This window comes from Barbus barbus (assembly GCF_936440315.1).
Source record: "Barbus barbus genome assembly, chromosome: 25".
Taxonomy (NCBI): domain Eukaryota; kingdom Metazoa; phylum Chordata; class Actinopteri; order Cypriniformes; family Cyprinidae; genus Barbus; species Barbus barbus.
In genome coordinates, this window is record NC_136753.1 from 14,984,802 (window position 1) to 14,999,879 (window position 15,078).

A 15,078-nucleotide genomic window follows, 5' to 3' on the forward strand; every position below is an offset into this window, starting at 1 on the left:
GCCCCTTTCTTCAATGAAAACTGAGATTGCGGCGGGTGGGGGGTCATTTAAAACTAGTGCGCGCGCGCACGCACCGACGTTTACGGGCGCGCTCATGGGGTGGTGTGTGTTTAATGTAATGTTTAATGTCCAACTGGTCCCGCCACTGAGATTGAGCGCGAGCTAACAGAAGTTAGCTGGACTGCTATCGGCGGCGGGTGAGGGGTCGACAGAGTGCGCCGTCATCAAACCTAGTAGCATGTCGCCCTCGGGAAGAAGTAGCTCGAGCTTTGGATGAGGTTCCGTGGCGTAGTTCGATCGCAGAGACTTTTTGACGCGACGGTGGGTTGTGATGTTTCCGCCAGCGCGGGGCTCCGGTGGAGGCGCGGCGTCGGCGGTGTCCCGGGGCTGGCCGCATACAGTACTGTGGAGACTAGGGGGTTTCTTTCTCCTCCTGCTTCTCGAAGGGGCCCGATGCCTCGCCAACCCGAGCAATGCACCGGGCATAAACAATAACAACAGGCCGAATGTGAACGTCTTCATGAGCGAGGAAGAGGTCAAGAAACTCCTGGGTGCGTATACTTTTGTCACAGGCCGGGGCAGGCGACCGGACCTTTCTACACCGCCCCTCTGAACCGTACCACCTCAAGGAGCTAGCAGAGAACACCACCAGACCAGACAATCAGATAAAAGATACAAAGTTCGTCTTTATTGAATTAAAAGTATTTTTAAGATAAAATGGCACTCGATCCACTCCGTCTTCCTAGAATCCTCTTCGAAGCAGGCCAAGACAGCGAGAGAGGAATAACTCAGCCAGAGAATGGGAAGTACGTAGAACTCACAGCTTTATCAGGTTCTCCAAGCCTTAGCAGACTCTTCGCTGGACTCAGACAAAGGATAGAGGGTTAGTATAACTCACAGCTTTACCAAGCTCTTCGCTGGAATCAAACAGAGGATGGAGGGTTCATTTAACTCACAGTTTTAGCAGGTTCTTTGCTGGACTCAGACAAAGGATGAGGATTCGTATAACTCAACTTCACAGGCTCGTCGCTGGACTCAGGCAGAGGATAAAAGGTACGTGTAACTCTCCGCTTTAGCAGGTTCTTTGAGCTTTAGCAGGCTCTTGGTGGGACTCAGACAGAGAATGGGGGGTTCGTATAACTCACAGCTTTAGCAGGCTCTTTGCTGGACTCAGACAGAGGATAGAAGGTACATGTAACTCTCAGCTTTAGCAAGTTCTTTGCTGGACTCAGACAAAGTATGGAGGGTTAGTATAACACAGCTTTTACAGGCTCTTTGCTGGGCTCAGACAGAGAATAGAAGGTACGTGTAACTCTCAGCTTTAGCAGGTTCTTCGAGCTTTAGCAGGCTCTTGGTTGGACTCAGACAGAGGATAGAAGGTACGTGTAACTCTCAGCTTTAGCAAGTTCTTTGCTGGACTCAGACAGAGAATAGAGGGTATGTATAACTCACAGCTTTAGCATGCTCTTCAATGGACTCAGGCAGAGGATGGAGGGTACATATAACTCACAGCTTCAGCAGGCTCTTCACTGGACTCAGACAGAGGATAGAAGGTGCAGATAACTCACCGCTTGAGCAGGCTCTACAATGAACTCAGACAGAGGATAGAAGGCACGTATAACTCACAGCTTGAGCAGGCTCTTCATTGGACTCAGGCAGAGGATGGAGGGTATGTATAACTCACAGCTGGAGCAGGCTCTACAATGAACTCAGACAGAGGATAGAAGGCACGTATAACTCACAGCTTGAGCAGGCTCTTCACTGGACTCAGACAGAGGATAGAAGGCACGTATAACTCACAGCTTGAGCAGGCTCTTCACTGGACTCAGACAGAGGATAGAGGGCACGTATAACTCACGGCTTTAGCATGCTCTTCAATGGACTCAGGCAGAGGATGGAGGGTACGTATAACTCACAGCTTTAGCAGGCCCTTCATTGGACTCAGACAGAGGGTGGAGGGTACGTATAACTCACAGCTTCAGCAGGCTCTTCACTGGACTCAAACAGAGGATAGAAGGTGCAGATAACTCACAGCTCTGTATAATACACTCCACAAGCACTGGTTAGCGAGACCCAACGCCCCTCGAGTGAGGCGATCCAACAGGTCAAAGGCACGAACAAAGGCAGACTTTACTCCCCACACTCGTGTATTAAATAAAGCACTCGAAGACTTCACACGTGTAATTGTCCAACACACACTGCAATCCACACACTCACAGTAAACTAGGGCCTCTGCTCGTAGCTCCGACCAAACGCCTCAGTCTTCAATAGCGCTGTAACCCAGGGACAATCGAGAGGATGGATAACAGCCAACAGTATTCGCTTGGGAAGAATCAAATCAACATGATGTTTAGTTTTCAAACCCTCGTCTTCAATACATTTGGTCGACCCAAGATGACAAAAGATGGAAAACGGCAGGCAGTAAGACAGCGGGAGAGAGAGATGGACGACCACAAGCACACTGGCTTGGAGAAATTAGCACATCAGAAAACTTAGTTACTGGCCAGCAATCATCTGACCATCACATCCATGGAGAAACACAAAGCTTTATAAAGCAATATAAACGGGTAGGATGGTACTTAGCTCGTTCCAAAAGATAACATGTGTACATCCGTCCTTCAATCTCCAAAGTCCTCCTTTTCAGCATCAATGTTTCCTCTGATCAACAGCCTGCAAAGAGCCGTCCCTGCCCCACTTCCTCTCCTCGCGATCTCTCACTCGCACTGGTTTCCTCCTCTTATCTCCTGCTTACCCACCACCATGCCTTTTTATAATCCACATCTCAATTACGTGTCTCAATCGCCGATCGCCACCCTCTCATCACACACCTGACACTCATTTCCTCATCTAATCACCCGTTTACTCACAACTCACGGGACAACCGGAACCGGCCAGGTGTTACACCGGTACAGTTCCGGCAGGGAAACATCTTCCCGCACAAAGGTTCCGCCTGCCTCTAGTCACTCCGTGACATCCTCCCCCACCAGTCCGTTCTAGTCCCTAGAACTGGGTTCCGACACCCAATCCCCATACCTCTCTGGGGGCTGTCCCCTATTATCCCGTTGGGAACGTCTCGGTGGTGAAGCGGGATCCACCCCTCTTGGCTCGATGTTCGGGCCCCTCGGAACCACTGCCCACCCCACTAAGGGTGGCCTAGGGGCCACAGGGACTGTTGGAACCTCCACTGTAGGCCTCGGATAGTTCGGACAGGGGCGGAGTAAGTTCCGATGTAAAACCCGCTCTGGGCCCGACGTTCCCTCAGGGCGGATACTGTAAACCGGCTGGTCGGGGCGTTGTTGACGTTGCACCACATAAGGCAGGGCCTCCCACCGGTCACTAAGTTTACCCTTCCCTTGGCGCCGATTGTCCCGTACCAAAACTCTCTCTCCGGGCAGTAACGGAGCCTCCCGTGCCGTCCGGTCATACAACCGCTTGTTTTTGGCAGCGGCTACGTTGATTCGGTCAGTGACCTGTTCATACGCCGAGTGGAGTTGTTGATGATGTCTGCCTACCCAATCAGTCAGACTCCCAGTCTCTCCAGCCACAGCCGTTCCCAATAGTAAATCCATGGGTAGACGCACGTGTCTCCCAAACATCAGGTAAGTTGGAGCATACCCGGTGGTGCTATGTACACTATTGTTGTAGGCCTGTACCAGGGCGGGAAGACTATCAACCCAGTTACTCTGATGGTCCGTGTCCAGCGTCCCCAGTAAGCCCAGCAAGGTCTGGTTAAACCGCTCACACCCCCCGTTACCCTGAGGATGGTATGGCGTGGTGTGAGTCTTCCTACACCCATAAAGTCGACACAATTCCTGGACAACCTTGGATTCAAAATTTGGCCCTTGATCTGAATGCAGGGTCTCTGGGCACCCAAACGGTTGGAACACCGTCCTCCACAGAGCGTTTGCAGTCGTAATAGCTGTCTGGTCCAGAGTCGGAATGGCCCAAGCATATTTCGTGAACAGGTCAGTTACCACCAGGATATTCTGGAAGCGATCCGTCGGTCGACCCAACGTCAAAAAGTCCATAGCCACAATGTGCAAAGGGGCCTTGGGCCGCATGGGGACCAGTGGAGCTCGCACCTCCTGTCTAGCTTTAAAGAGCGTGCAACGCTGACATTTCCGAATGAACGACTTCACGGACGTCTCCATCCCTGGCCAGTAGAAATACCTCCGCAGCAGGGACACCGTCCTCTCCTGCCCTTGATGTCCCAACTGGGTGTGGTAAGCTTGTAACAAGGCCTGGATCTGACCCTCGGGTACCACCACCTGACACACAGCGTCATGCGTCACTGGGTCTTGGATGGACCGACAAACCACCCCATCTCTCAGACAGAGCCTCTCCCACTGCCCGAGGAGTTTTCTCACTACCCATGTCTGGGCCCGTCTTTCTGCCACCTCAGGCCATAACCCCTGTACCAACCAGGACCGTATCGCCCCTAGACCAACATCCTCTTCCTGCCGTTCCTTCCATCGCTGCGGATCCCAGCCCCAACTAGCGGGGGCTTCCTCTAAATGGGAACCAGGTGCTTCCACAGCTCCTACCATGAGCTCCCCCTGGTGTCCAATAGAAGGCACCAACGGAGGACCACGGGCCTCGACCTCCGGGAGTCTGGACAGCACATCGGCATTAGTGTGTTCCCGGCCCGGTCGATACTGAAGTTGATAGTCATAATTGGCCAGTTGCGCTACCCACCGTTGTTCGACTGCCCCCAACTTGGCTGTCCGCAAGTGAACCAGGGGATTGTTATCAGTTACTACGAACACCTTGGCTCCCCACAGGTAATCCTTAAACTTTTCACACATGGCCCACTTCATGGCCAGCAGTTCGATTTTAAAGGAGCTGTAGTTAGAATCGTTTCGTTCGGCGGGGTGAAGACTTCGGCTTGCGTAAGCTATAACTCGCTCCATTCCCTGCTGCCGCTGGGCCAACACGGCTCCCAGGCCAATGTTACTGGCATCAGTATACAGGACGAAGGGCTGGGTGAAATCCGCATATGCCAGGATGGGAGCCTGTAACAGCTCTTGCTTGAGCCTCTGAAAGGCGGCATCGCAAGCGGAGTCCCAAGCGACAAGAGGAGACCCCCGGCCACGGGGACGACCTGAGCCCGCGAGGAGCTGATTTAACGGCTTAGCGATCTTCGAAAAATTTTTAATAAACCGCCGATAATACCCCACGAAGCCCAAGAAAGATCTCACTTGTCGCACTGTTTTGGGTGGGTCCCATCCTTGAACGACCGACACCTTTTCAGGATCCACAGACACTCCAGAGGCACCTACACAGTGGCCCAGAAATTTCACTTCTTTTCGGAACAGTTGACATTTCTCTGGTTGTAACTTAAGCCCGTACTTTTCCATTGCCCGAAACACCTGTTCCAGATGCTGGAGGTGGGATCCAAAGTCTGGGGAATAAACTATGACATCATCTAGATATACTAACGTGGTGTCCACCAACTGGCCGCCCAGACACCGCTGCATCAGCCGCTGGAATGTGGCTGGAGCATTGCAAAGGCCGAACGGCATCCGGTCCCATTCAAAGAGCCCGAAGGGGGTAGTAAATGCGGTCTTTTCCCGATCCCCCTCCTCCACCTGCACCTGCCAGTACCCGCTGGCAAGATCTAATGTAGAATACCAGGCGGCTCGAGTCAGGCTGGTAAGAGAGTCCTCAATCCGCGGTAGCGGGAAGGCGTCCTTCTTAGTTACTTGGTTCAATTTACGATAGTCCACACAGAACCTCCAGGCTCCAGTCTTCTTTCGTACCAAGACGATAGGAGCTGCCCAAGGGCTACTACTCTCCCGAATAATCCCCTTCTCCAACATCCCCCGCAACAGGGTACGAACCTCAGAGTAGAGAGTTGGCGGCACCGGACGATACCGCTCCCGACTTGGTGCGGCATCACCGGTAGGAATCTGATGTTTTACAACATCAGTACGACCATAATCCTCATCGTGTGTAGAAAATACGTGCTGCCATTTCGCCAGAAAATCCTGGAGCTGTTGAGTATGACTCTCTTCCAGCCCCTCTCCTCGCAGGGATTCTCCCTGAAGATGAGCCGGCATCCCCTCTCCAGAAAGACTCGTAGGCTGGTCCACTCGCCTCAGGGCCACTTCGACCACCGTAGAGCTCACTTGACAGAAGCTAACCTCCCCACCTTCTCTCACTTGTTGGGGGCTCACTGAAGTAACTCGGGCCAGTCGTTGATGGCGGTACAGGTTAACGGGATAAGGATTCACGTTCCGTACTCTCACAGACACTCGGCCCCGATGGACCACGGCCAGTCCTCGAGCCACCTCCACGCTCTGACAATCCCAATGGGGCTCGACAAGGACCCAATCCTCCGGTCCATAGGCCCGAGCAGGCAACCGGGCCCAAATAACAGCCTCACTCCGAGCCGGGATAGACAGGGTATATCGACAAGCCACCCGGCCGGTATCCTCACGGTCTCTTTGGGAACTGGCCGTGTGGATCCGGCGACAATCAGCAACAATACGTTTCCATTCCCATTTCTCGGCTGGCGGAGCGGCTCGAGTGGGCCTAGCTTGAAACAATTCCTCCCAACAATCCATTATGACATTCATGCCCAAGAGGGCTCGATGCGCCCCCAAGCAAGGGTCTCGAACCACCACAACCCCCTTCTGCGGCACGGTGACCCCATGGATCTCAAAGTCTGTGACCAGGTATCCAATGTAGGGGATGTCCAAACCATTTGCCCCTCGCAGGGTAAGCCAAGGAGCCTCTGCCCCCTGTAACCATTGGGCACTGAACAGTTCTTTAGACAGGCTTTCGGAGAATAGAGTAACTTGGGACCCGGTGTCCACTAGACACCGGACTTTAACGCCGTTCACCTGAATCTCCACAAGGGGGCAATGCCCGACTAAACTATCTCTGAAGCCAGGAGATGAAGGGTCCATCAAGGGGGTCCCGGCCACTTGACCCACAGTAGCCGGCAACTCTAAAAACCCCCCTGTGAACTGCGGCGAGAGCCGCACTGGCGACGATAATGTCCAGATTCTCCACAACCATTACAAATCGGGCGACCCTGTTCGTCCCACTGGAATCTAGGGCCGGCAGGCTGGAATGGGCTTCTTCCTGGGTCTCGACTCCCATCCGAGTAAGAACGTTCCCGGGGTAAAGTCAGAGGAGGCCGTTCCCGGCGGAACTCCTCCAGAAGGGTCTTGGACAACTCGGTCATTTGTTCACGGACATCCTTCATAAGGTCAGCACGTAAGGTGTGCCTCCAATCGGACAGCCCCAAAGGGGAAGGGTCACTTGTTCCACTGGCGGCCATGCAAACGGAGGAATCCGCAGTCTCCGCATGGTCCAACTCCAGAGCCAAGGCTTCTCTCCGCAAATCCTCAAACGTCAGCCCGGGGTCCCGGCGGAGCTGCACCCGCAAGCTCTGACGAACAGGGCCTTCCCGGAGCCCCAGGAGAAATTGGTCCCGCAACAGAGTCTCCTCTCCTCCCAGACCATGATCACGCCTCCCCTTCAGCCTAGTAAACTGCTCCCGCAATCGTAGAGCGAAGGCCCGTAGAGGTTGCCGGGGTCCCTGTTTACAATTAAAAAACTGAGTCCGGAGGACAGCTACTGGAGTGGCATCGCCATACTGCCCGGCCAAGAAATCAAAAATGGCTTGGGCCGTAGCTCGAATCTCTTCAGGTGCAGCCTGCACCTCTCTCTTGGCCTCGCCTTCAAGTGAATTCAGAACGAACTGTAACTTCTGTGGGGCACTTAGCCCCTGAAGTCCCGCCAGGTACTCGACCTGGGCCTTCCATTCTGATAAGCTCAATTCCGAACCTGGTCCCCCATACCTCTGGGCCCAGGGAGCCCCCATAAAAATAGGCGTAACTTGAGGCCGGCCCGCCGGCAAATCTTCGTCTGCCATCGGGGGGTCTCTGGTCGCTCAACTCAAGGTGGAACCCTGCCGACTGCGCCAAATCTGTCACAGGCCGGGGCAGGCGACCGGACCTTTCTACACCGCCCCTCTGAACCGTACCACCTCAAGGAGCTAGCAGAGAACACCACCAGACCAGACAATCAGATAAAAGATACAAAGTTCGTCTTTATTGAATTAAAAGTATTTTTAAGATAAAATGGCACTCGATCCACTCCGTCTTCCTAGAATCCTCTTCGAAGCAGGCCAAGACAGCGAGAGAGGAATAACTCAGCCAGAGAATGGGAAGTACGTAGAACTCACAGCTTTATCAGGTTCTCCAAGCCTTAGCAGACTCTTCGCTGGACTCAGACAAAGGATAGAGGGTTAGTATAACTCACAGCTTTACCAAGCTCTTCGCTGGAATCAAACAGAGGATGGAGGGTTCATTTAACTCACAGTTTTAGCAGGTTCTTTGCTGGACTCAGACAAAGGATGAGGATTCGTATAACTCAACTTCACAGGCTCGTCGCTGGACTCAGGCAGAGGATAAAAGGTACGTGTAACTCTCCGCTTTAGCAGGTTCTTTGAGCTTTAGCAGGCTCTTGGTGGGACTCAGACAGAGAATGGGGGGTTCGTATAACTCACAGCTTTAGCAGGCTCTTTGCTGGACTCAGACAGAGGATAGAAGGTACATGTAACTCTCAGCTTTAGCAAGTTCTTTGCTGGACTCAGACAAAGTATGGAGGGTTAGTATAACACAGCTTTTACAGGCTCTTTGCTGGGCTCAGACAGAGAATAGAAGGTACGTGTAACTCTCAGCTTTAGCAGGTTCTTCGAGCTTTAGCAGGCTCTTGGTTGGACTCAGACAGAGGATAGAAGGTACGTGTAACTCTCAGCTTTAGCAAGTTCTTTGCTGGACTCAGACAGAGAATAGAGGGTATGTATAACTCACAGCTTTAGCATGCTCTTCAATGGACTCAGGCAGAGGATGGAGGGTACATATAACTCACAGCTTCAGCAGGCTCTTCACTGGACTCAGACAGAGGATAGAAGGTGCAGATAACTCACCGCTTGAGCAGGCTCTACAATGAACTCAGACAGAGGATAGAAGGCACGTATAACTCACAGCTTGAGCAGGCTCTTCATTGGACTCAGGCAGAGGATGGAGGGTATGTATAACTCACAGCTGGAGCAGGCTCTACAATGAACTCAGACAGAGGATAGAAGGCACGTATAACTCACAGCTTGAGCAGGCTCTTCACTGGACTCAGACAGAGGATAGAAGGCACGTATAACTCACAGCTTGAGCAGGCTCTTCACTGGACTCAGACAGAGGATAGAGGGCACGTATAACTCACGGCTTTAGCATGCTCTTCAATGGACTCAGGCAGAGGATGGAGGGTACGTATAACTCACAGCTTTAGCAGGCCCTTCATTGGACTCAGACAGAGGGTGGAGGGTACGTATAACTCACAGCTTCAGCAGGCTCTTCACTGGACTCAAACAGAGGATAGAAGGTGCAGATAACTCACAGCTCTGTATAATACACTCCACAAGCACTGGTTAGCGAGACCCAACGCCCCTCGAGTGAGGCGATCCAACAGGTCAAAGGCACGAACAAAGGCAGACTTTACTCCCCACACTCGTGTATTAAATAAAGCACTCGAAGACTTCACACGTGTAATTGTCCAACACACACTGCAATCCACACACTCACAGTAAACTAGGGCCTCTGCTCGTAGCTCCGACCAAACGCCTCAGTCTTCAATAGCGCTGTAACCCAGGGACAATCGAGAGGATGGATAACAGCCAACAGTATTCGCTTGGGAAGAATCAAATCAACATGATGTTTAGTTTTCAAACCCTCGTCTTCAATACATTTGGTCGACCCAAGATGACAAAAGATGGAAAACGGCAGGCAGTAAGACAGCGGGAGAGAGAGATGGACGACCACAAGCACACTGGCTTGGAGAAATTAGCACATCAGAAAACTTAGTTACTGGCCAGCAATCATCTGACCATCACATCCATGGAGAAACACAAAGCTTTATAAAGCAATATAAACGGGTAGGATGGTACTTAGCTCGTTCCAAAAGATAACATGTGTACATCCGTCCTTCAATCTCCAAAGTCCTCCTTTTCAGCATCAATGTTTCCTCTGATCAACAGCCTGCAAAGAGCCGTCCCTGCCCCACTTCCTCTCCTCGCGATCTCTCACTCGCACTGGTTTCCTCCTCTTATCTCCTGCTTACCCACCACCATGCCTTTTTATAATCCACATCTCAATTACGTGTCTCAATCGCCGATCGCCACCCTCTCATCACACACCTGACACTCATTTCCTCATCTAATCACCCGTTTACTCACAACTCACGGGACAACCGGAACCGGCCAGGTGTTACACCGGTACAGTTCCGGCAGGGAAACATCTTCCCGCACAAAGGTTCCGCCTGCCTCTAGTCACTCCGTGACACTTTATTTCTTCGTCTGCTCAACTATATTCCTGCTCTATCCAAAGTTTTGCTTGGCACTAGAAGTTTTTGGCACTCTGTCAAAATAACTTAATTGCCTCTAACTAACTACTAAAAGCTAACTCTTGTGTGTGTTTAGTGTCCAGACGTACACAAGTTGTTTCAAACATGCTCACAAACTGCTAAAACTTTGTTGTAGTTGGTTTGTTCTCCATATGTTAGCTTTGATAGGCCAAAACAATCCACAGCGTCCTTGTAACCTCAGTTTATTTTTAAGAAAATCGCTAATATCATGTTACAAAATGCACACGTGAAAGTAGTTTTGTGAGGTTATAATTCAGCATGCTATTCAACAGGAATGGAAGGCCATTGGGTTTATCATTCGGTCGAAACTGGTTGCTAGAAAGTTTTCTAAGTGTATTCCAATGCTTCCCATGCTTGTGTTAATTATGAGGTTTATATGACTCGCATGCAGAGGTGTATGAGCTGATTTGAGTCATTCATTCTCATTGGTGTGTGTCAGAATTAGTTGACACAAAAGCCACACAATGGATTTTTCCTTAGAAGTTCTTTATGCTTTGTCAGACCAGTCAGTAAACACTTTAAATGTGAATTCAATGCACATTTAACCCTGGGAAGCATTTTGTTGCCGCTGTTGATATTTGTATAGCCAAAAGTACTTAATCCAATTCTTTAAGCTTGCAATGAGAATCAGATCATTTTATAAAGTTATAGCAGACTACTTGCATAAAAATAAAATGCATTGTTTTCACTCTATATCTCTCAATAATATGTCTTAGTATGGTGACATTTCAATGTCTAGTTTTATTATCAAATAATAATTTACAATGTATTTTTGGGGGTCCAATACAATGCTGATTGAGTACAAATAATGTTTATTTTTTATTTTATGTACAAATAAATTTAATCAAAAGCCTGTTGTATGTATTTGATACTCATATTTCTACATGATTTTCTTTAAACCACAGGTTGTTTTTAGAATTATATTAAAATGCCTACGATCTATTAGAGAGTAGCGGTCATGTAGAAGATTTTGTACAGCAGGGTTTTCAGCAAAGCTTTGATCATGTTGGTAATTTAGAGGCCTTAGAAATTCATGCATCAAATATGATACAGTAGGCTTTATAGGGTTAAATGCAAGAGAGTGCATTTTCATACATTTCCCGTACTCTCTTAAGCCTAATGGAAAACTATATGTATAATTAGGCAGTTAGTTAAGAACATACAGTTGTTTATGTGTTTATGACTTAATGGCTCTGCCTAAATGTTAAATTTGTGCAGAATATAGTCCTCTTTCCAGACTAAAGGGCCAAACAAGATGTTTTGTACTCTGTATAATTTAATGCATTTATTCATTGTTATTGAAGATAAAAGGCTTTGGAATGCCCTTGATATGTTTGTATTCAGAGTAGATTTTTGATTCAGCACCACTGTGATTAATGCAGTGGGAACTGATTAGTGGTTGTTAATTGCCGGGTATTTGTGACTGGGCCTATAAGCAGTCATTATCATTGCTAATGTCAAAGCGTAGTTAATGAAAGGGTTGGGGGCTGGAGCATCAATTTCCTGCTGGAAAGAGGAAGCGGAGACAAGGGCATTTGAAGCAGCCTTGTTTGAACTTGTTTTGAGGGTTTACCCTTTCAGCTCAAATTTAGAGCAATTTCTATTAGACTGAAAATAAAACGGAAATTATATGTGGCGTTTATGTAATGTGATGCAAATGCTGTAGCATTTAGCTTGAAAGCTTGAACTCTGAATGTTGCCATATGGAGTATAAGGTTTCAAATGAGGCAGTACTTAAACTTTTTACATTTGAATGCTTTGAATTTTGTAAATGATGTAAGATAACCAGATGTTCAAGACATGTTGAGTTTTTGACCAATGTTGGTATATTAATGGCTGATTCTGGTATCTAAAAACAGCATGATTGAGGGCTGATACAATGTTAATATATTTAAAGAATATAACTTAAACCTATTGTACATAATATTTTGTTTAAATTCACCAAAGGTAATTAAAATGGTAAGGGTTTTCTTTGAATGTTGGTAACAAGAATCCAAATGTGAAGGCACTATGTAGGTTCAGGGCTCGCAAAATCGCTAGCCCGACGTCCCTGGGCTATTCCAGTCGGGCTACCAAAATGTATCACTGCCCTGCCCGACGGGCTACATTAAATACAGGGCTCCCACGCAGTGTTCCCTCTTAGCTAAGCGCGCTCTTCTTCCACCGCGGCCGCGCAGAAGAAATAATGTGCCTCGCGCACACAAAAATGAGTTGGGAAGCCATTTGATTAAATGCCGCCAGTAAAAGGGAAAGAGTAGCAATGCTCGGGCAAACCGCTATAGAGCTGATGTCACGAGTTAGGACCGGTGAATGCGGTTTACAGGTTTCATAGAGAACGATGCACCAAATGAGTCGCTGTAGAAACTGAATACTTCAATGGTCGAAGTGCGCTCAACACGAGAGCCAACGCAAACGCAATGACATGTGAAATAAAACGTCCTCATGTATTAAAGAAGAGTGGCTTGATTAAGTGCTGGAAATAGCGGAGGATGGGCAAAGAACGGTAACAAAACTCTGAGACATACAGTCACACACAAGAGTATTGTACAAACTGTACTTCATAACGATGTTTAGACAGCTATAGAAGAATTCATGTTCATGTTTTTTTTTTTTTATTTAACTTACAGATCTCAGCTTAAGTTTTGCTTCAGTTTCTATTCTATTCTATTCTATCAGTTTAAATAGTTTTGATAATATATGTTAGGCCTATATTATAGACTCAAAAAACAAGATCAGTTATTTATCAGGTTTTTGACTTTGAGTCTCTTGCTCATCAAGGCTGTATTCATTTAAAAAATACAGGAAAAACTGCGATATAGTGAAATATTATAGTAATTTCTAATATTGGTTTCCTATTTTAATACCTATGCTTTAAAATAGCATTTATTCCTGTGATCATTTTCAGCATCATTACTCCAGCCTTCAGTGTCCCATGATCCTTCAGATATCATTATAATATGCTGATTTATTATCAGTGTTGAAACTGTTGTGCTGCTTCATATTTTTTTCTTTGATTAATAAAAAGTTTAAAAGAACAGCATTTATTCAAAATAGAAATATTTTCTAACAATAGAAGTCTTTACTATCAATTTTATCCATTTAACACATCCTTGCTGAATAAAGCTTATTTAACTTTCTTTAAACTTTTTAAAGTATCTTTAAAAAAGAAAAAAATTCTGACCCCCAAAATTTTGAATAGTTTATATTGTAATACAAAATCTCTATTTTGACTAAACACTGTTCTTTTTAACTTTTTTTTTTTTTTTTTTTTATTTATTTATTTTTTATATCACAGGTCCCAAAAATACCGTATAAAAAAATAAAAAAGCAGTACAACTGTTTCCAACATTGATTAAAAATCAGCATATTAGAATGATTTCTAAAGGATCATGTGACTCTGAAAATACTGCTTTGCTTCACAGGAATTAATTACATTTTAAAGTATATTAAAATAGAAAACAATTATTTTAAATTGAAATAATATTCAGTATTTTTTTCAAATAGATACAGCCTTGATGAGCAAAATAAACCTCTTTAAAAAACTTTATTGATCCAAACGTTTGAACTGCAGTGTATTGTACAGTAAAAATGTTTTCTCAGGTAAAATGAACATCATTTAGTTACATCAAGGGTCAAATCAAATATAAATAGCACATTAAAGTGAAGTTACACACTTTATTTGTGCGCGTGCTGTACAGGTCTGGTATAAAGAATGCTTTTGCTCAGGTGCCCGAAATGTCTGCCCAATAGAGAAAAGTTTTGCTCGGCAAGAAAAAAAATTTGAGGGAACATTGCTCCCACGGGTCCTTAAATTTGATACAAACTAAATTGAAGAGTTTTTAAATATGTTAAATGGTATAAGAAATGCCTTAAATTGATTTTTAAGAATTCTGCAGATACCATGTAAATAGTAAAATAAAACTCTTTCCTTTATTCATTGATATTTGTGTATTGAAAATGTTTTTGATTGACATTTATGGTCTTTATTTTATTTGGGCTAGTTCAATTAATTTTTGGGCTACCAAAATCTGAAGAGTACCTGCCCGAAGGACTACCAGGGATTTAGAAATTTTGCGAGCCCTGGGGTTTAGTTGGCTTTTCTGAAATGCAAACAGGTTTGAAAGATGATTGTCCCCTTCTGGTTTCATACCTCTGTTATCCACTGTAAAGCTGACCTGCATATTTTTTGTCACGACTGGCTTTGGGAACAGAGCTCATAGCTATGAGTGCCTCTTTCTGGGTGCTCTGCATTGCTGTGTCTCCTCAGTGATGATTGATGAACTTTATGGTGGGCTTTTACACTCTTTGATTATATCAGGTTATTGTCATCAAAATGTTGCCTGTAGGTTTATGTGGGGTGCTCTGGTATTTGTCTTGTGTTGGGCGCTGGAATGAAGCTCTTTAAAATTTATTTTAGGGGAATAGAGCTGCTCTTTAAAAAAAAAAAAATACTTCTCATAATGTCATTTGCCCCTTCGCTCTTCTGGTGCTGTGTGCCACTTTTTTGTGCATTCTGGGATCCTTAAACCTACTCGGAATGTATTCATTAATTTCGCCTACAAATCACTGTCTTTCTTTCTTAACATGATTTTTTTCCCCCCTCTCTGTCTGGTTCAACAATGGGTGCTGCCCATCTTGGAATCAAAA

The 15,078-nt window shown here is 46.7% G+C and overlaps 1 protein-coding gene and 1 long non-coding RNA gene across 3 annotated transcripts in view; one reads left to right on the forward strand and one right to left on the reverse strand.

Annotated features, from left to right (window-relative positions):
• Positions 1 to 15,078, forward strand: part of LOC306845237 (tyrosine-protein kinase RYK-like) — a 62,813-nt gene continuing 47,735 nt past the window's right edge. The window contains exon 1 of one of the 2 annotated variants that reach the window (XM_079377919.1): positions 1 to 551. In XM_079377919.1, coding sequence (XP_079234045.1) covers positions 332 to 551 — 220 coding nt within the window. In that variant the 5' untranslated portion in view covers positions 1 to 331. The remainder of the gene's footprint in view (positions 552 to 15,078) is intronic. The other variant, XM_079377920.1, reaches the window with a different exon arrangement.
• On the reverse strand, positions 8,043 to 10,231 carry LOC306845238. The gene is made up of 2 exons (XR_013781976.1): positions 8,333 to 10,231; positions 8,043 to 8,235 (listed from the first exon to the last, which is right to left on the reverse strand). It is a non-coding gene; the product is annotated as an uncharacterized lncRNA (long non-coding RNA).